General features: G+C 34.7%; 2 protein-coding genes across 2 annotated transcripts; both read left to right on the top strand.

The window, feature by feature from the left end:
* The first annotated feature begins 1,512 nt into the window (after nucleotides 1-1,512).
* ly6d (lymphocyte antigen 6 family member D) lies at nucleotides 1,513-3,225 on the top strand. The gene is made up of 3 exons (XM_067364324.1): nucleotides 1,513-1,637; nucleotides 2,314-2,409; nucleotides 2,939-3,225. The coding sequence occupies exons 1-3, from the start codon at nucleotides 1,553-1,555 to the stop codon at nucleotides 3,019-3,021; spliced, it is 264 nt and encodes an 87-aa protein (XP_067220425.1). The 5' UTR covers nucleotides 1,513-1,552; the 3' UTR covers nucleotides 3,022-3,225.
* A 5,839-nt stretch (nucleotides 3,226-9,064) lies between these two features.
* LOC137004169 (uncharacterized) lies at nucleotides 9,065-21,102 on the top strand. Its single transcript, XM_067364370.1, has 10 exons — nucleotides 9,065-9,273; nucleotides 11,021-11,164; nucleotides 13,028-13,074; nucleotides 13,241-13,278; nucleotides 13,597-13,680; nucleotides 15,743-15,834; nucleotides 16,038-16,094; nucleotides 18,113-18,215; nucleotides 18,337-18,665; nucleotides 21,052-21,102. The coding sequence occupies exons 1-10, from the start codon at nucleotides 9,250-9,252 to the stop codon at nucleotides 21,100-21,102; spliced, it is 969 nt and encodes a 322-aa protein (XP_067220471.1). The 5' UTR covers nucleotides 9,065-9,249.
* Nucleotides 21,103-21,562: the final 460 nt, after the last annotated feature.

Genomic DNA, 21,562 nt, shown 5'->3' with positions numbered 1-21,562 from the left:
TGTGTTCAATGGCACAAAGAAACTCATACAGGTTTAGAACAACTTGAGGGTGAAAAAATTATATTTTTGGGTGAACTATCCCTTTAATATTAGTATATTGTAAAAACACATAAATCCATATGTGTTCCAGTATTATCTTTTATCTTTTTTTTTCCTTTATGAAGGCCAGGCCTTAATAATTTGCTGAATGTTTGACGTCTAATTACTTTTAATCTTTGTTGCCCCCTGCTGTCTGTGTTAGTTAAACCCTTGTGTTTTGATCTCAATAATATTTTATTAATGATTTTAAAATCATTTTGATTTTTGTTTTAGGTATTCTTTGTTTTCTCGAGTGCCTCATCCCATCATTTACTAAAATACCGTATTTAAATTACTAATCATATATAAATTGTTATCCTCAAGATATACAGTTATCCTCACGATATACAAACGTGAGATTATGAGCAATGAAATCAAAATGTTCCATGAACACTACATGTTCTAACAAAGTTATGAATCCATTATCTGACAACAACTGTGTACAGCTGTGAAAATGCTTGTCTGATATACTGGTTTATTAAGGGTAATATTCTTCATATTAGGCAACCTGACCATACTTTAGTCTAGCTAAACATTGGCAATTGCCTCCAATTCCCTAAGATCTCTCCTCAAAGCAATAACTTGCCTCCAACTTGTATGGAAATGCCAGAGCCTAAAAACAATACAAGACTAATCTTTAGACGCATTTCACATAAGGCCTGTCTGTGCCCCAGCTGTAATAAGCATTGAATTCACTTGGCTTCATGGCCTTAAGGTGCATGCTATTAAAGATCATTTTACCAGCTGGCCTGTAATTTCTATTTTGAGATGAGATTTGCATTTTTAATAAGAGGTAAGAGGCCATGAGAGGTTATGAAATAACTGAGTGATTTAGTGCAGAATGAGAAGTGGTCCAAGTACAGATCCCAGTGGAACACCAGGGGATTGTTGGTGGGGAGATTAATTGGATGTTTTCTGTGGTACCTGATAGGCTTAGAAATGCAGGCAGAATATGAATTTAAGGGCTCTGTACTTTAGATACCCCTCTCACCAAAATAGGGTACTTTATAGTTTCAAAAACTGTAATAAAGAATTATATAATAAAATAGAAGTACAGAACAGTTCAGAGTTAGTTGTGATATTTGAAAAAAGACATTACATGGTTTATTCCTGAGGGTGTAAATCATTGCGGTACAATCTGCTAGTGCTGGAAAATAGATAGTGATCTTAATCTTAAAATAACTAAATTATGAGATGACAGTCAAAAAGGGGAAAAAAAGATGCCCTAGTTATAGGTGACTATATATAGTTATATAGTGATAGAAGTTCTTGGATCTTGCATGTTGGCTCAAGGACAGACAATAAGCTAAGCACAGAATTACCAAAACTGCAATGTACAAAATCATTTTACTTCCTTGTCCAGGAACTAGCTGATATGTATATCTAGTTACATGAAACCTGTCATGCTGCATACTGTTCTGCTTTAGCAAGAATGTATTTTGGTAAAAGGTGTAACCAAGGTATATAAAGAATCATGTTCCTTTGCGTGACCAGACCATTTTTCATCATGAAGACGCTAGTGTGTGCTTTCATTGTGGTGCTCCTCTGCAGTGCATCAGGTAAGATGAAAGCTTTTCTTTCTTTCTTTCTTGCTTTCTTTCTTTGGTGGAAGAAGTAGCTACATATCTTTTACTTGACTTAAAGTAAAAAAAAAAATCTTGATTTGTTATCACAACGCTATCAACTTCAATAATTAATGTGGTTCAGATAACATAATATTTTGAGTTTCCAATCTCCTTTATTGTATTAACTCAATTTTTTTATTTCCATGAACTCAAAATTTTAAGGCAACAGGTAACTTACTTTTTTAAGTTAAAAAAAAAAATCTTTTCTTACAGTGTACTGGACTATAATGTATAATGCTTACGTACTGCACTATAATGTCTTGGAGTAAGTTTGAAATGTAGTTAATTGAAATTAAAAAGTTTTACAAAGTATTCTGATAAAGTGCAGGTAAATTTCACAATTGAAGACTGCAAAAACCTCTAAGTGCCGTCTGAAATTTTCTTCTAAAATTAGCATTTTTATCAAGTTTGTATGTTAAGGGTCACTAATTCCACTTTAATGGCAATTAATAGGTCCTTTTCATTGCCATTAAAGTGAAATAACTGAACATAAACATACGAGCTTGATAAAAAATGCTTATTTTAGAAGAAAATTTCACACGGCACTTAGAGGCTTTTGCATCTGAAGTCTTCAATTATTATCTCTTTGTCTAATGTAATCTCTCATCAGTGCACTCGCTGACATGTTACACCTGTGTGGATGGGGACTGCAAGACCCCAACCGAATGCCCCACCTCAAGCAATTTCTGCAAAACGGTTTCAACACGTAAGCAAACAATATTAGAATAAAACAATTTAATATTATTAAAATGAAGTCATTTACTGAATTATCAATATTCAGGTACAGTGAGTGTTATTTTAATAGGCTATCAGTGATATACTATTATATTTTTGCTTATATTTTAATATTTTTTATATAATTTTTATATTAGATTTTTGTTTTTTATTTTAGTTTTAGTTTTTGTAATTTTGTTGTGTTTTTGTGATTTTTCAAAAATATCTAATTTTGTTTTAATTTTTTTTTATTTGTTTATATTTTAATTTGTAGTTTAGTTTTAGATATTTTAGTACTTCAATTAAACTAAATGAAAATGAGAAATGTTGTGTTGGCAGCTAACTGAAAATACGTTTTTTTTTTATGGTTTTAGTTCTATAGTTTATGATAATGACCCTGCAACAGCTTCATATTTATTACCCCTCCACTGGTGATTAAAAAAGTAAAATGTAATTTCTTCATACTGTATAAACTTAGAAAGGATATTAACCTGTTTTTCTTGATATGTTTTTAACTGCAGCCACCGTGTTCTCCCGGACATGCGAGGAGTTCTGCGTGCCTGGAGTGAACGTCTACTGCTGCACTTCTGATCTGTGTGACTGATCTCTCAATGTCACCAATCCTGTTGATCTACTGTCCTTGAGTCAGGCACTAATGTCCATTGTAATAACACAGTAGCACTGGGTTTTTTCTTTTTTTCAAATTCTTCTTCCATCTGACTCAACATGGATTGTTTTACATATCACTGCTTAAAGGAATTTCTAATTAGTGTAATTTCTGTCCCAGCTCTGTATGATTTGATTTATGAATGAAATAAATCTACTCAGTAAAACGCTGTGTATGTGTCTGTTGAAGTCAGTATCAGAGAGATGTAGGTCATTTGTGAGAGATGTTATGATGCCATATGTGCATGTCTGGATTAACCGCTGCTTTTAACAGATGAGAAGACTGGAAGCTAAACATGCACTCCAGGCATTAATATCCCTACCTCTCATGAGATGCAAAACTGCATATAAAATGTTGATTATAGGTGATTTAAAACATGACCTGCATGATTCCAAACTAGAGTCAATGAGATGCTCTATATAAATCCTTCAGTAGTTTTAGTCAACAATATTAGGAGGTTATTGAACTTTATTTTTCTGTATGTGAGTATTACTATGACATTAACTTTTGCACAGATAACTGATGTGCTGCTCATTATAATATTCATAATAATAATTTGTTTAAAAAAATACATTGCAGTCTTGAGTATACTCTACATAATATTTAAAAAATGCCCTCTTGTACACAAATAAGTTGGGCAGCTTCTAATAATCTTAATTCAAACAAGGAAATATGGGTCAGACGTAAATTAATCCTCCTGTCTTTATTTTCCGTGACTGCAGCGTTTGTTATTAAAGAGATTGAGGATTTTCTTTTAAAAATAACCAGCTGGAAACATGCGCACCTTCTTTCACAGGACAGCAATTTATCTTGTCATGTTCTCTAATGGACAGCTAAAGATTAAGAGCCGGAGGCCTCGGTGTGTTGAATTGACAAGGCATTTTTGTCAATTTACAAGTTCTAAGAAATGAGAAAGTGAATGAGCTGTCGTTTCTGAGAATCTGAGCTCTTTTGCTGATTAAGAGCGGGAGCGATATCTGAGATTTGTCAAGAAAGAGGAAGAAAAGAGGGGAAACAAGACACATAGCAGTGATAGACTGAACTTTAACTGAATTGAGACTGTAGAAAAAGGCCTTGCCGTCTTGGCTTGGCGACGATTAATGTGAATTCCAGTTTGCAACTGGATATTAAATAAAAAATGTTAAAAATGTTGGATGGGGCTTAATTTTATATATTGCAAACTAATTGGACAGTGAGAAGTGGGTGTTACCGACCGAAAGCCAGGGAAAAAAAGAAAGTTTGTTCAAATGATTCATTTGCATTAAGTGAAGTAATGAAAAAAGCAAAGTCGTTTAAGAGGAAGCTACATTTTATTCATATTATAAAGGTTATTGCAACAAATATATATATATATATATATATATATATATATATATATATATATATATATATATATATATATATATATATATATATATATTTATTTTTTTTTTTTAAATAATTTAAAAATATATTTTTATATTTTATATATATATATATATATATTAATATTTTATATATATATATATATATATATATTAATATTATCATATTATATATAATATTATAATATTATATTTTTTTTTTCTTTTTTTTTTTTTTTTTGGAATAACATGCACCAATGAATAATGCACAATAAAACCAGGAACATGCATTAAGAATTGAAAGGCTTCATTTTGATTTCTTTTTGACTTTAAAATGGAATCTGCTACAAGAATTACCTTAATAAAATATGTATTTGTAAGTATGCAAGACTAATCATTCAATTTACGAGAGCACATTAATTATTTGAGTGCATTAATTGTTCTTTCTCTGCCAGACCAGCCATCACCTCAAATTGCCCTTTTCATAGCAACATAAAGGAAATGAACAGATTGCATAATTTGGCAAACTTCCAAAAAATAAAAACAAGCAGATTATCACTGAAGCAAATCAAATATCTGATGACCTTCACAATCATCTGTGTGCACAGCCAGAGAGAAACCATGAACACATTGCTTTCATTTTGACCCACTTTCTGCAACAGCTTACACGTTCTTGAACCAGATTCACCTCCTGTCCTGATGTCTGAAATGCTGCGCTGTGAACCGTAATCCTTTGGGCATATTTTTAAAACAATTCCAGATATAAATGACTTAAGGGTTGTTGACAAGAGATCACATCCACTTTGGCTAAAAACTCTCACTGTGCTAGCAGGTAGTTTCATATGTCAAGGTGGTGCATTCTCAGCTTGGTAGATTTTCTTTAGCTGAGAATGGATAAAAGGAAATTTACCCAAGTGACTACAGCTTTTATTTCAACATGCCATGCCACACTCCTTGGGTTACACAATGTAGAAAGTGAAACTGTGCACTTAAAGGAAATTTCTGTGTAATCGTAGCCTTACGATTGACTTTCGATGGTCTAAACTTAGTAATTTTAAATAATTTTTTTTAACTTAAAGAACATACTGCACCGTTAAGAAATATCCTGACATGTCCAAGCTTTATTTATTTATTGGAAGTGTAGGGGTGGGGGAGGGCAACGTTTTTGAAGCTCCACGCGGCTCTGGGGGGTCAATAAATGCCTTCTGAAGTAAAGTGATGTGTTTGTATAAGAAAAAAATCCATATTTAACAAGTTATAAATTAAAATATCTAGCTTCTGCCAGACCGCCATATTCAACTTATGAAAAAAACGTAACTTGTACTTTTTTTCGTAAGTTGAATACGGAAGGCGTAAGCATTTTGAACTGCGAGAGGCATTACACTTTCTTCGTAAGTTGATATACGGAAGGTGGTCTGGTGGAAACTAGACATTTTACTTAATAACTTGTTAAATATGGATATTTTTCTTACACAAACCCATCGCTTCACTTCAGAAGGCTTTTATTAAACCCCCTGAGCCGTGTGGAGTTTAAAATGGATGGATGCATTTTCTTTAGCTTCATACTCGTTGGTCCCATTCACTGCCATTATAAAGCTTGGACGCGTCAGTTTATTTATTAATATAACTCTGATTGTGTTCATCAAAAAGAAGAAAGTCATACTATACACCTAGGATGGCTTGAGGGTGAGTAAATCTTGGAGTAATTTTCATTTTAAAGTGAACTAATCCTTTAAAACTATAGTTCAGATGGTCCCACACTAAGCATATTTTAGTTACCTAATATGTTTTACAGTGCAGTCAAGGTTTTTGAAGGTACATGAAAGATAGATTTTCATAAGAGCTATGCTTTAATGTCACCTTAATTTTCCCTGTGGATGGAGACCGAACATGGTGCTTGGTTAATAAAATATCACTGCCATATGTAAGTATATATTTTTGTCACCAGCAAGAAAAGGAGGTCAGTGTTCCCTGTGTAGAGACTGCTAGTGTTCTGTTCCTATAGCTTAACTGTCTTCAGTCTATTTATACACTCTAAAAAAATGCTGGGTTAAAAACAACCCAATCGCTGGGTTTGTCCATTTTCAACCCAACTTGGGTTGTTTTTAACCCAGCATTTTTTAGAGTGTAATTTTGTATTTAATATATTTTAGTATGTTATATAAGCTCACCAGTACATCTGCTTAACACATATCTAATCAACCAATCACATGGCACCAACTCAATGGATTAAGGATCTTTGTTGTTTATACTGAGATAATAACGGTATGGTTATCAAAAATGTACACTTTGAAACCCATTTTCAAACGTTCGCATTTTCAGGACCCCAAAACACTGTTGTCATAAAAAGGCCAAAAGTTTTCAGTTTTTTCTAAAATGGTGTCATGTAAACATCCATGTAGACATGATCAAGATGATGTGCTTAAGTTCAAACTGAGCATCAGAATGGGGAAGAAAGCTGATTTAAGTGACTTTGAATGTGGCGTTGGTGGTGCCAGACAGGCTGGTCTGAGTATTTCAGAAACTGCTGATCTGTTGGGACTTTCACACACAATCATCTCTAGAGTTTACAGAGAATGGTCTGAAAAGAGAAAATATCCAGTGAGCAGTGTCTTGTTGATGCCAGAGGTCAGAGGAGAATGGCCAGACTGTTTTGAGCTGATAGAAAGGCAACAATAACTCAAATAACAACTCGTTACAACCGAGGTCAACAGAAGAGCATCTCTGAATGCACAACACGTCAACCAGTCAGCTGAGAAAAGGAAACTACAGTAGCACAGGCTCACCAAAATTGGACAACAGAAGATTGGAAAAACATTGGCTGATGAGTCTCGATTTCTGCTGCGACATTCAGATGGTAGGGTTAGAATTTGGCCTAAACAACATGAAAGCATGGATCCATCCTGCCTTGTATCAATGGTGCAGGCTGCTAGTGGTGGTGTAATGCTGTGTTGGATATATTTTTTTCACACTTTGAGCCGCTTTGAACCATTTGAGCATCGTTAAAATGCCACATTTGTTGCTGATCATGTTCATCCCTTTATATTTTCTGATGGCTACTTCCAACAGGATAATGCACCATGTCACATAGCTAAAATAATATCAAACAAGTTTCTTGAACATGACAGGTCAATATACTCAAATACCATATCCACTAGAGCACTTTTGGGATGTGGTGGAATGGGAAATTCAAGTTACTTTAATTTTTAAGAAAAATATGGCCTAAAAATATATATATATTTTTTTTATATTTTATAATAAATACAGTACTCATATTTTTTTAAACAAAAATATTTTTTTAGTCCCAAACATTTCTTTTTAGTTGCATTGGCCTGAGGTATGTGATTGGAGCATCCAGAAATTATAATTTCAGAAATAATATTAAAGTTCTTCTAAAGAACTTTTTTTAAAAAGATGTAATATAAGTCTAATGTGTCCTCTGAATGTGTCTGTGAAGTTTCAGCTCAAAATACCCCATAGATTTTATTTTATTAATTTTTTTAACTGCCTATTTTAAGGGCATCATTATAAATGAGCCAGCTACTGGCCCTTTAATTCTCGTGCTCCACGCCCACGGAGCTCGCACTTGCCTTGAACAGTGCATAAACAAAGTTTACACAGCTAATATAACCCTCAAAATGGATCTTTATAAAGTGTTCGTCATGCATGCGGCATGTATGCGTCGGATTATGTAAGTATTGTATACTGTTATATTGTTTACATTTGATTCTGAATGAGTTTGAGGCTGTGCTCCGTGGCTAACGGCTAATGCTACACTGTTGGAGAGATTTATAAAGAATGAAGTTGTGTTTATGCATTATACAGACTGCAAGTGTTTAATAATGAAAATAATGATAGTCTTATCTCCGTGAATACAGTAAGAAACAATGGTAACTTTAACCACATTTAACAGTAGATTAGCAACATGCTAACAAAACATTTAGAAAGACAAATTTACAAATATCACTAAAAATATCATGGATCATGTCAGTTATTATTGCTCCATCTGCCATTTTTCGCTATTGTTCTTGCTTGCTTACCTAGTCTGATGATTCACCTGTGCACATCCAGACGTTAACTGGCTGCCCTTGTCTAATGCCTTTCATAATATGGGCTGGCATATGCAAATATTGGGGCGTAGACCCCGACTGTTACGTAAAAGTAGGTGTTATGTTGAGATTCGCCTGTTTTTCGGAGGTCTTTTAAACAAATGAGATTTATACAAGAAAGAGGAAACAATGGAGTTTGAGACTCACTGTATGTCATTTACATGTACTGAACTCTTGTTATTTGACTATGCCAAGATAAATTCAATAAATTCATAAATTTTTCATTCGAGGGCACCTTTAATGGGAAACTTTTTATGAATTTTATGAAGCATAAGGCTGTTCTGGTGCTGCTTTTAAGTTACACAGAACCAAATCAGCATCAGAGATGCTCAGAGATTTAGTTTTTTACATGCCTATGTAAAGACTGGATGCCTCTGTATCACATTTTTAAATTAGACCAGTGACTGGTATCTACAGTAAATGACACAAGCGCCTATTGTAGTGACTCTGTCATAGTCCAAACAAAAGCTCTCATCCCACTTCCCTGGTAAGTAAACAACATCAGCATTAACAAGCTCAGCACTTGATTGAGGGGCTGCCTGGAGTGGTAATGGTCCTCCACATCTATTGGATTAGAGAAAGGATGTCATTCAGTATTAATCTGTGGAGCAGTAGGCAGCCTGGAACACTAAGCACTCTGCTCTCTGTCTGCCTGCCTCGTCCCATTGTTCATCCTATGCTGTGGGTGCTGGAAAGAAACCATACATTTCAGAATGAATCTCTTCTGCTTCTCTCTGGTAAGATGTGATTCACCTTTTCTGCTCTGTGGTTTGTTGATCGACAGTGTGTGGATGAAACGTGAACTGCTGTAGGGTTTGAAGACAACATGTGACGGTGCATGAAGATCAGGAACCATGCTTTAGCTACTTTCGGAGGGCCTTTAGTTTTGTTTCCTTTTAGTGAAGAAGTCGAGTCAGTTTTTTCATTATGGCTTTAATTTGTAGCTCTTGCAGTAAAGATGAAATATTTATCAAAATATCTCATTTAATTGAATTTTAATTATTTAATTTTATTATTTTATTTATAAAAGCAGAACACATTGGTGAAAAGTTTCTCTGCCAGTTGTGTTGTTTTGTGCAATTTGGGATTAATAGTGATCTTGCCTCACTGAATTCATGCTGCTCTGATATTCTGTAAGTGAACAAATGCTTCTGGTTGTTTTATCTTTTGCACAAATGGATTTGCACTCAAATGCACTATGAACACTAAGGGGCCATTTTCACAACACTTTTTTGGCCATTCATTTAAATGACATTGGCCTATTGGGGGCCTGAAAATGCAAACTTTTGAAAATTCAAAGTGCAAGTTTTTGGAAACAATACCATTATTGTCACAAATTTGTGAAAGCTGATGTCATGCACATATTCGATCCATAGGTTTAGGCGCGTAATGTTTTTCTACAAAGTGACATCGCTAACTACTGGCCTGGCATGCATAATACTTTTTATTAGGTCAATAATTTTAGTAATTTTTTTCTGGATCTGAACATTGTCATATAAGCATAACCTAATAAATCAGGGAATTCAACGGGGTCTATGACCCCGAGTGGATCGGTGGTTGTACTGAAATAATTGTTTGATATCAAACTAATTTTTGTTTTTAAAAAAAAATACATTTTCTTTAAACAAAAATATAATATGAACTTTGTTTCATCTAAAGCTAAAATTGAGAGGCTTAACTTAATCTAAATGTTTCACATTTGAGAAAGTAAATTTAAAATGTACCTGCATATGATCTGTGTATGGATTATGACAAAATATGCAAATACATTAAAGTGTTAATTCACCCATAAATGAAAATTCTGTCATTAATTACTTACCCTCATGTCATTCCACATTCATAAAACCTTCGTTCATCTTCTGAACACAAGATATTTTTGATGAAATCCAGAAGCCGACTCAGTGTTGGCTGATGCTGTACATGTGAGCAGCACGAGGGATGCTTGATGCTGACGCAGGAGCCGACCAGTAATGAGTCGGCATTCTGACGTAGAACCCGGAAGTGCTGCACTGTGTTTACAACGTCAACAGCTTAAGAGAATGACAGGGAAGAGAAGAAATTGTTGAATAAAGTCGTTATTTTTTTGTTTTTGAGCACAAAACGTATTCTCATCGCTTCATAACATTAAGGTTGACTATTTTAATAATGTTAATAATGTCAGAAACCTCTCGGATTTCATCAAAAATATCTTAATTTGTTTTCCGAAGATGAACGAAGGTCTTACGGGTTTGGAACGACATGAGGGTGAGTAATTTATGATTTTGGGGTGAACTAACCCTTTAATATATTACTTATATTAATAAAATACGATATGCTTGTTAATATAGGTCAGGATTAAAATGCAATACTTAATTTTATATAAGGTAATTTGTAATAAGGTCTCTCTGTCCACCAAGGGGATGAAGACCCTTGTAATAAGTACACTGTACTTAACATTATTAGCTTATTTGCAACACAGATTGTAAGTGGCATGTTGTTTTGTAGGAGGGCTCCATGGACAGCCTGTACGAGGCCGTGCAGGAGTCCTCTGAGGCTCAGGTGTACACCATACCCAGCAGGTCCCGCAGCCCAGCTGTTCTCTTAGATGACACCACCAAATGGAAGAACGCAGCGCGTTCCATCTCCATGGTAACTATAGAAATGACTGCTGGAATGTTGTATGCATACTGCACTGTCATGGGAAATGTATCAGCCATCTGGATGTGCTGTGGACATCATGAGCTTCCATTAAATAAAAAGCCGCTGCTAATTGATTATACTGAAACCATATGGAAATATATTAAGGACTACTTTGAGCTCTGTATATGAAAGAGAAACCTGAAATGTTTGGCTTACGTAATCTTGGGAGCACATTAACATGCTATGCGTGCACGTGATTTCACATTAACCCTCGGCCTTCGTTTGGGGACTGCACCCGTGGTCTTCGGGGTCTCTGAAGACCCCGGCAACAAAATGCAATTTTGTAACAATATAATATATTTTTTAAAAACCAATGTAATTTTACTCTGTTTATTAAGGTTTTTACTCAACATTTGTACAGTTTTTGGAGGATTTGTGATATCTTTTAAATTTATACAAATAAATTAAAAAATATTTTTAAAATAGTTTTTTATGCAAAAGCAGCTTTTTATGTAAAATTCACTTTATAAAAGGCCCAAATTTCTAACTTTGATTCATGTGGATAACATGGATAATTTGACATGGTTTAGTGTAAGATTTTTGCCCATCTTTTGGAAAATGCAGTTATAAAAGTAAAAAAACTATCATCTTTACCTGTAGATGGCTGTAAAGCTCCACTATATGCTATGTGCTATTTGAATGACTGAAAAATGTCTTTTTACAAGTTTTTTTTCAGTTGGATTCATATCTAAATGTTATGAAATCACAATTATAACAATAAAAATTACTTTTTGTCAAAGTTTAGCATTTTTTGTACTGAAAAAAAGTTTTTTCAATAATATCGTCAATAATGCAACCCACAGAGACCCCACTTAGAAACTGGACAAAATCCATTCTCAAAATCAGAAACAACGCACAACACACATAGACAGAAATGAAGTGGCACACTTCCAAAAAATGCAAAAAACATCCTCAATACAAAATGGACATGCTCACACACACACACGCACGCACACACAAAAATAAAAATTATTTATTTCATTATTTTACTATTTTTATTATAAAATTATTATTGAAAAACTGATTTTGCTCTGCACAAAAAATGCTAAACTTTGACAAAGTAATTTTTATTGTTATAATTGTGATTTCATAACATTTAGATATGAATCCAACTGAAAAAACACTTGTGAAAAGACATCTTTCAGTCATTCAAATAGCACATAGCAAATAGTGGAGCTTTACAGCCATCTACTGGTAAAAATGTTAGTTTTTTTACTTTTAAAACTGCATTTTTCAAAAGATGGGCAAAAATCTTACAGTAAACCATGTCAAATTATCCATGTTATCCACATGAATGAAAGTTAGAAATCTGGTCCTTTTATAAAGTGAATTTTACATAAAAAGCTGTTCATGCATAAAAACCTATTTCAAAAAATATTTTTTAATTTATTTATATCAATTTAAAAGATATCAGGAATCCTCCAAAAACTGCACAAATGTTGAGAAAAAACATTAATAAACAAAGTAAAATTACATTGGTTTTTAAAAAATATATTATATTGTTACAAAATTACATTCCGTTGTTCCGAAGACCACGAACGTAACAATATTTTTTACACTAACATAAAAACAAGATATCACTCCAATTTTTTTTTTTTTTCTTTTTTGTAGTTCTTAAAAGTGTTAACCACCGTACAAAGTCTCATGCCATGTGGACAAAGAGAGCATTTTTTTTAATTTGAGCAAACATCAAAAAGACCCCGAAGACCGCACAATACATTTCACATAAATATATACAATAATAAATCGCTTTGCATGTTAAAGTTGCTAGATAAAATGCACTAAACTGCCTCATACTGTATTTATTTTCAGGAAATTTCTCAAATCAACTCAGACAATGCTAGAAAAAAGAAACAAAGGTGAGTTCAGTCAGACATTTTAGTAAACAAAAAGAAAAATGTTGAACTTCCAGTCAAAGTAAAAGCGAAAGAGCCCTTGTGGTTTCCTTATAGCAACAAATTGCAAAATGTACTCTTTGTTAAAAAATTTCTATTGTATTAAATATTTCCCTCTGCCATCTTTCAGATCACTACCAAAGTCTGTTTCTGAAAATGACACTTTAGGTATGTGATATATTTTAAGAGATATTTTATATTTCATCTTCCTTTTGCATCACATGACCAAGCTGCAAGAATACACCCTTGTTATCCTTTCACTCTCATAATAAAGAAACTATCTTGAATGACAAGCAACCAGTAAATAGATAATCAAAGAAAAAATTGTTTATCAGATCATTAAATACATGGGCAAACAAGATTGTCTACATTTCCTTCCCCTCAATCAAGATTTCCAGAGTGAAAAAAAAAAAAAAAGTAAAAGCATGGGACACTGGTGGACCTTAAATGAATAAACCCCTAATGGTTTTGGTTTCCCTCCTGCAGATAATACCATCTGCACTAATTCTGTCTGGCTGGATGCCAAGAAGCAGGAAGATTTAGTCCTCCTGAGGAACAATCAGAATGAAGGTAAAACCGGTTTGAGGATTTGTGGGTTAAGCCCGAATAGATTTCATTTACAAGACACACACAGGCAAGCAACAGCCGCTTAACATTGGCCAATCAGAAACCCTGATTGCGTCAAATCCCATTCACAGTGAATGGAGAGAGGGTACAACACAACCACACTCATCAGCACACTTAAAGCACTTGCTTGTCCTGTGTAGGATTAATTAAGAAACAGCAGGGTATTAATTGTAAATAGGGCACTAGACTTTAGGGCACTGAGGACTTTCAAAGACAAAGTACTGAGGTGATTGATAAAATACGACTTTTTAAATCAATATTCATGATTTTAGATTAAAGGTGTTTTTCAGAATCTCTTTTTGTTATACTGAGTGAAACTCTGTTCACATCAATCAATAATAGAAGTGATCTAAATATTAAAAAATGTATATCTTCTGTGGAAGTCCCAGGACCAAAAAATGTTCGGAAAAAACGGTTCAAATGCAATGACACAATGTCCTACCTGCCTGTCAACATGTATTTCCATTCTTCCATGCACTCCCAGACATCACACGTCATCAACGCATTCCGTAGGCTATGCAGAGTTGTACACAGACTTCAAACAAACAGCAACTCCTGAACCAAAATGATCTTATGCTGCGTTCACGGTGTGTCATAATGGTAATTACAAGACGGCAACCCGTGACGTTCTACCCGGAGCTGTTCATATCTTCAGACTCGGATTTATGCATTTCTATGTCAACAACGAAATTAATCTACAGCAGTCAGGTGGTAAAAGTCAGAGCTCTTTAAGTTGTTTACGTCCATTATTATTGTTATGTAATTGTTATGTGCTTTGATTCATAGGGTAATTTAATGCCGTCTCTCATGACGCTTTGCAGACTCTGCTCTGTGCGCATTCATGTGTTTTGGAGAGTGCTCTGAAGGGAGGGTGGAATCAAAGTCACTTTCAAGGAGAGTCCGTTCACTCAGCGGCCATATTTGCAATGCCTCCGGGCAGCTCTTTCAGGCATCCAAGATCAAGTCCTATCTATTTGAATAGGGTAATCCTGAAATCTCAAGAACTGCTTGCTGAAACTCACAATTAAATAACATATTTAAAATCTGCAACAAAATCTGACACGAACTATATGTTTCTTATGCTCAAATAGCGTTAAAAAAGTTCAGGTGTCAAAAGTTTCAGGCTAGACCAGCCAATGCGTATGTGCAGTCCTAGCACGATTTTCTACGGGAACCAGAGCTTCTAACGGCAGATTGGCTCTTTTGTTTAGAAGGAAGGGTGTATTCCACCATATTGCGTTGCAGTTTCTCCCATTTCTCCCATCTTTGTTTGTAGTCTTTGGTGGGATCTTATGCTTTCAAAGCTAGCTTGCTATTGCTAGGTTCTCTGAAATTACCTACCCTAGCTTTAAAATGTATATTTTATAGCTGGTCATCATTTCTTTGACATTTTACAGTTTATTTGTAACATTCCATATAATCTTTCATTCAATATTATTTTAGGTTTATAAAAGATGCATAATAATTATAAAAGAATTAGCCAGTTGCTAAATGGTTTTAGCTGGACTATAGCAAGACATGTATTTTATGTCAACTACTCATTTGCTACCTATACCTTTTGTCCAAGTTAACAAATTTTATTCACTATTATTTTAATAGATGATGAAAAGATCATAAGCATACTGTAATCTGAATTTCAAATGGTGGTGCAAATTCATTTTAAGCTAATAATGTTGTTGAACCTGTCTGTATGGATGTACCACATTTCCTTGACTAAGCACAGTAAAATCACCTGCCACATGGTATTTCCCCTCGTCAAAATACGTGAAGAAGCAAAACAGGAAATGAGGTGCAAACCACACAACTTTTCTCATACGGAATGTACTATTTTGAGCTCTAGTTTGGTTAACCTTTTTAAAAATCTTACCAGAGATTCTGTAATCGATGTCTTGGTTTTATGTACTGAAGGCTTGTGCTAATACAATAAATGCCTAAATAAAATATGCATAGTGACTTGGTTGCATACAATTGCATACTAATTAGATTAATGTGTTTTAAATTTCAGATCTGGTGAGACCTGTAAGAAGAGCTGAAAGCCAGAATATGGCAGACAGAAAGACCATTTCAAGAAACATACAGCAAGAGATGCCTGTCCAGGTCAGAGGCATATGATAGATAGATAGATAGATAGATAGATAGATAGATAGATAGATAGATAGATAGATAGATAGATAGATAGATAGATAGATAGATAGATAGATAGATAGATAGATAGATAGATAGATAGATAGATAGATAGATAGATAGATAATTTTGCATTACTTTTTCTATTTAAATTTTTTCCATTCTTTTACTGGTAGATTGTCTGTTATGAGGGGAATATTCCAAACCAGCCAAGCAGCAGACAGAATGACATGGTGAGTTCAAACCCTGTCCACCCAGGTGCTTTTGTGCCAGCTGGAATGTAAATGATTGTCATGTATTTTATAGGGGCCGGAACAACAGTTGTCCCTAAATAGGGTGTTGTGGTTGTTTGTGTCTGTACAGATGGTTGGGTGAGGGGCACATTCTGCCCATGTAATCCCTTTGCCCACATGACATTAGATTCAGTCGAGACTGCTAAATTTGTTGTGTTCACCAGCGTAAGGGCCAGTGATGGCTGTAAAATGGCCAAAAATGATCTGCTTATGGACTCACTGTGGAGAATATTGTTAGCATAACATAACAAGGTTGTGGAATAAAATAATAAAATCATTATATTTATCATATATTTAAATTAAAATAAAAATAAAAAATTAATAACATTTTTAATTTTATTTTATTCAAATTAAATTACCTTAAAATTAAAAAAATTAACAATGTCAGTTAATGGGTTAATTCACCCAAAAATGAAATTTCTGTCATTTATTACTCACCCTCATGTCGTTCCACACCCATAAGACCTTCGTTCATCTTCTGAACACAAATGAAGATCTTTCTGTCCCTCCATAGACAGCTACTCAACTACCACTTTGACGGTTCGAAAAGTTCATAAAGAGATCCTAAAACTAATCCATATGTATTGAGTGGTTTATTGTCTGAAGAGATACAATCACTTTATATGATGAACAAATTGAATTTAGGCTTTTATTGACATATAAACACTCATCAATTCACACATCAAATAAGGTAAACGGAAGCTCAAGTATGTTTGCTTGACTCATGCGAGAACCAATTATGTTCATTCTCAGGTTTTATGCAGCACATTTGAGCTTTCTTCATAAACTTTTTGAAGCGCCAAAGTGGTAGTCACATAGCGGAGTATGGAGGGACAGAAATCTCTCAGATTTCATCAAAAAGATCTTAATTTGTGTTCTGAAGATCTTACAGGTTTGGAACGACATGAGGTTGAGTAATTAATGACAGGATTTTCAGTTTTGGGTGAACTTACCCTTTAAAGGTGCCATCGAACGTTTTTTTACAAGATGTAATATAAGTCTAAGGTGTTTCCTGAATGTGTCTGTGAAGTTTCAGCTCAAAATACCCCATAGATTTTTTTTTTAAATTCATTTTTTAACTGCCTATTTTGGGGCATAATTAGAAATGTTAGAAATATTCATTGCGGCCCCTTTGAATTCTAACGCTCCCCGCCCACGGAGCTCGCGCTTGCCTTAAGCAGTGCATATACAAAGTTTACACAGCTAATATAACCCTCAAAATGGATCTTTACAAAGTGTTCGTCATGCATGTGGCATGTATGCGTCGGATTATGTAAGTATTGTATACTGTTATATTGTTTACATTTGATTCTGAATGAATTTGAGGCTGTGATCCGTGGCTAACGGCTAATGCTACACTGTTGGAGAGATTTATAAAGAATGAAGTTGTGTTTATGAATTATACAGACTGCAAGTGTTTAATAATGAAAATAACAACAGCTCTTGTCTCCATGAATACAGTAATAAATGATGGTAACTTTAACCACATTTAACAGTACATTAGCAACATGCTAACGAAACATTTAGAAAGACAGTTTACAAATATCACTAAAAATATCATGCTATCATGGATCATGTCAGTTATTATTGCTCCATCTGCCATTTTTCGCTATTGTTCTTGCTTGCTTACCTAGTCTGATGATTCAGCTGTGCACAGATCCAGACGTTAATACTGTCTGCCCTTGTGTAATGCCTTGAACATGGGCTGGCATATGCAAATATTGGGGGCGTACATATTAATGATCCCGACTGTTACATAACAGTCGGTGTTATGTTGAGATTCGCCTGTTCTTTGGAGGTCTTTTAAACAAATGAGATTTATATAAGAAGGAGGAAACAATGGAGTTTGAGACTCACTGTATGTCATTTCCATGTACTGAACTCTTGTTATTTAACTATGCCAAGATAAATTCAATTTTTCATTCTAGGGCACCTTTAACTATTTTGTCTGTTAACAGTCTGAGACAGCAAATGCTGAGATGACACAGCTAAGAGGGACAAAGGCAAAAAAAGTAGAGCGGAAAAGCAGTCAAAGAGGAACTCCAACACAAGAGACAACAGGTAAATTAACTTAATGCAATAGCAAGTTTTGTGGTTCAAACAAAGATTTTTATCTACAGCTCTGTCAGTATCATTGACAGACATTCATTTTTTATTTATTTATTTTACATGTATTACAAAGCTCACATCAAAAGTGCCAAAGGGATGATGTATGCCATTGGGCAACAGCCACATAAACAGGAGAATTACTGTATTTCTGCTGAGGGGTCAAGGGTCATGGATACAGTACACTCTAGTAGACATCGCTGGAGTAACCCCACTGAAATGGCTGTAAACTGGGTTCAAGCCTACAACACCTGTCAACCTCCCCACAATGAACATTGTGTCCACACCTGTGACTGCAGGACGCCAAGTCGAGGAGATAAAATCACCATTCAAAACATGAAGAGAGACTCCTTGCCCAAAGGAGTGGTGCGTTCCACTACCAGTGTGGATTTCTGTGCCTCCAATGTAAGTCATTTTTGACATCATTCAAAAGTTTGGGGTCAAAAAGTTTTTTTTTTTTTATATGTTTTTGAAACAAGTCCCTTATACTAACCACAGCAGTAATTATTTGATCAAAACAACAGTAATCGTGAGAAATATTATTTCAATTTAATGTACCTATTTTCTATTTTAACATATTTTCACATTAATTTATTCCTGTGATGGCAAAACTGAATTTTCAGCACCATTACTCCAGCTTTCCATGTCACATGATCCTTCAGAAATCATTCTAATATGCTGATCTGATGCTCAAGAAACATTATTATCAATCGTAAAAATTCTTTGTTGAATAGAAAGTTCATAGGAACAATCCTAATATAATGTACAATGTAATATTTATCTTTTTGTGTTTATCCTTTTTTCAAATATTGCAATATCTGTTGGTTCCATATCTCAAAATCTCATAGTCTGTGCAAAGTGCTTATATAAATTGAATTTCTATATATACACAACCCATCCAAGCTTCTTAAATCATGTGATATGAACTTGAGCTGTTAACCTCCCATCAAGTGCTGAATGACATTGCTGTTATTGCAATGTAAGACTCTCAAAGATTGTCCTGGCCTGCCAACCAGTGACGTTTCCACACACTTAAAACAATTAAAGGGGATGACCTCTAGTGTTTCCTAAAGGTATATGCATTGACAACAACATAAAGTTGATAATCCTTTCCTGTTTCCTTGTAAGAGTGAACTACTACGCTGTATCACTCTCAGATAAACTGAAGCTCTCATAAAAGGTTAGGAAAGGCTGTTTGTTTCCAAAGGCTTGTGGTGTTTGAAGAAATAGATTATAATGCTGTAATCCTGGATTTGGATTTTACTGTGACTGATTGCACACAGCTGGATTAGGCTGTTATTGTCTGTAAGGTTTTCTTGAACACTATTGGTCAGTTCATGCCTCGTACTGCAATCCACATTTTAAGCAGGACTTTGTTCATTAAATGAGAAGTGTTCAATTTAAGTGCCTCTAGCGATGCCAAGCATAGTTGCAAAAAGAAAAAATATATATTTTCAAACATGTTTAAAATAAATATATTTTAAAATAAGCCATATATTTGTGGCTTAAATAGTTGTAAAAAGACACTGTGACCAACATGCTTTGCATTTGCAAAATACGGAAGACGTATGTCAGATAAAACTTGTCATTGTGCAGTTTTGCAAAAATTCCTTAATAAAAGTTGTGAAAGTAGACGAGAAGCATTTCAAAAGCATGTCTCCACTTCCTTTATGTGAAATGGAGCTTATACTTCCCCTATATATAAAGACCAGATTTTGCAATTTGGGCAAAGGAAAAAAGGAATATTGAGTTTTTTCTAACTGCTTACACATAAAATCCACAATTTCTGAAACCTGACACTCAAACACCAGAACCACACACCAAATCTGCAAAACCATACACTAATTCTCAGCCTTCAACTCAGTTTTCAATAAAGCACGTTTTGCAAAACACAACACACAATTCTCTATATAACACACAAAAACAGGAAGTATCTCACAGTTTTTTTCAACTGCGTACATACATTTTCAAAACTTTACACACAAATCCAAGAATGGAAAGTGCCTCACATCTCTTGCAAAATGAAACACTGCATTCAAAATATCACAAACACATCTCAAAAGCAAACATTTGTCTTACTTTGCAAACACATTTGCCATAATATTCTATTTTTGGATATATCATATACACACAGTTATTCAAAACCAAAGCTCTTCTTTCATAAGCTGCTATGTACATTTCTGTACAAGACTGAAAGTAATTGGCAGAGAGATGTTGAGAAAATTCATGGTAAGCATGAAAGCAAGATTGATTTTTTTTTTTTTACTGTAAGCATTTGTGGTTGTGAATACAGTATTGCGCAGTACAAAAGAAAAATAAATACATCAACCATGTGTAGTCAAAAACTAGCAACCAAAAAAAAAACTAGCATAATTTTGAAAAAGGTGAATATTCCAAAGGAATGGTGCGTATGTGTGTCCTGGTAGGGGACCAAATGTCCCCACAGGTAAAGTAATACCAGTGTATTTTGACATTTTTAAAGTCCCCATGAGGGAACAAGCGTATACATAAATCATACAGAATTATGTTTTCTGAACATCTAAAACAGCAGAATGTTTTCTGTGATGGGTAGGTCTAGTGGTAAGCTTAGTGTAGGGGGATAGAATATACAATTTGTACAATATAAAAACCATTATGTCTATGTAATGTCTCGATAAAACATGGAAACTCAACATGTGTTTGTTTTGCGTTTGTTTGTTGGTGGGCGAGATGGTTGAGTGTATCTAGGCTCCATCTCTCCTCTTGGCTGGGTCCAGCCACAATCATACTATATTCTCTCTTGTGTATCCAGCGTCAGTGTCTCCACATGCCTCCTCCATTGCCTGGAGAAGTGTTATGTTGACATAGGGACAACGATCATGCACTTCCTCAATAGGGTGTAGAAATGATGAATATGGAAGCAAGTTGTTCAAAACCTATAACTTGACGTTTGGCCTATTCATAGGCCTATTCTAAAGCCATCATTGGTTGGTGTTAAAGGTGCTAAAGAAGATCTTTTCGTCGACTGAGAAACCAAAGACTGTTACTGAGTTTTTGAAATGAGCGCATGCGTAAGAACAGCCCCCCTCCTTCGAAGGAACGCCTCCCAAAACTCGTAAACACTTGTATTGGAACACGAGTGTTTACCACCGGCATTCGCTGTGTCGTGTTAGTGTCGGACTCACCGCAGGTAACTCGTAATCTGCACTTGTCACTCCTGTCTCCTGACAAAAACATTGCATGGAGCGCCTGTGGAGTGTGGAAAGTTACTGGAGCGTGCAGCCACGCTCGTCTCTCACAAGGAACGTCACAGCAGTGATTGA

Source organism: Chanodichthys erythropterus, chromosome 17 (assembly GCF_024489055.1).
Source record: "Chanodichthys erythropterus isolate Z2021 chromosome 17, ASM2448905v1, whole genome shotgun sequence".
In the NCBI taxonomy this organism is placed as follows: Eukaryota; Metazoa; Chordata; class Actinopteri; order Cypriniformes; family Xenocyprididae; genus Chanodichthys; species Chanodichthys erythropterus.
Note: the sequence above shows the minus strand (reverse complement) of the source record. Positions and strands in the feature narration are given on the sequence as shown.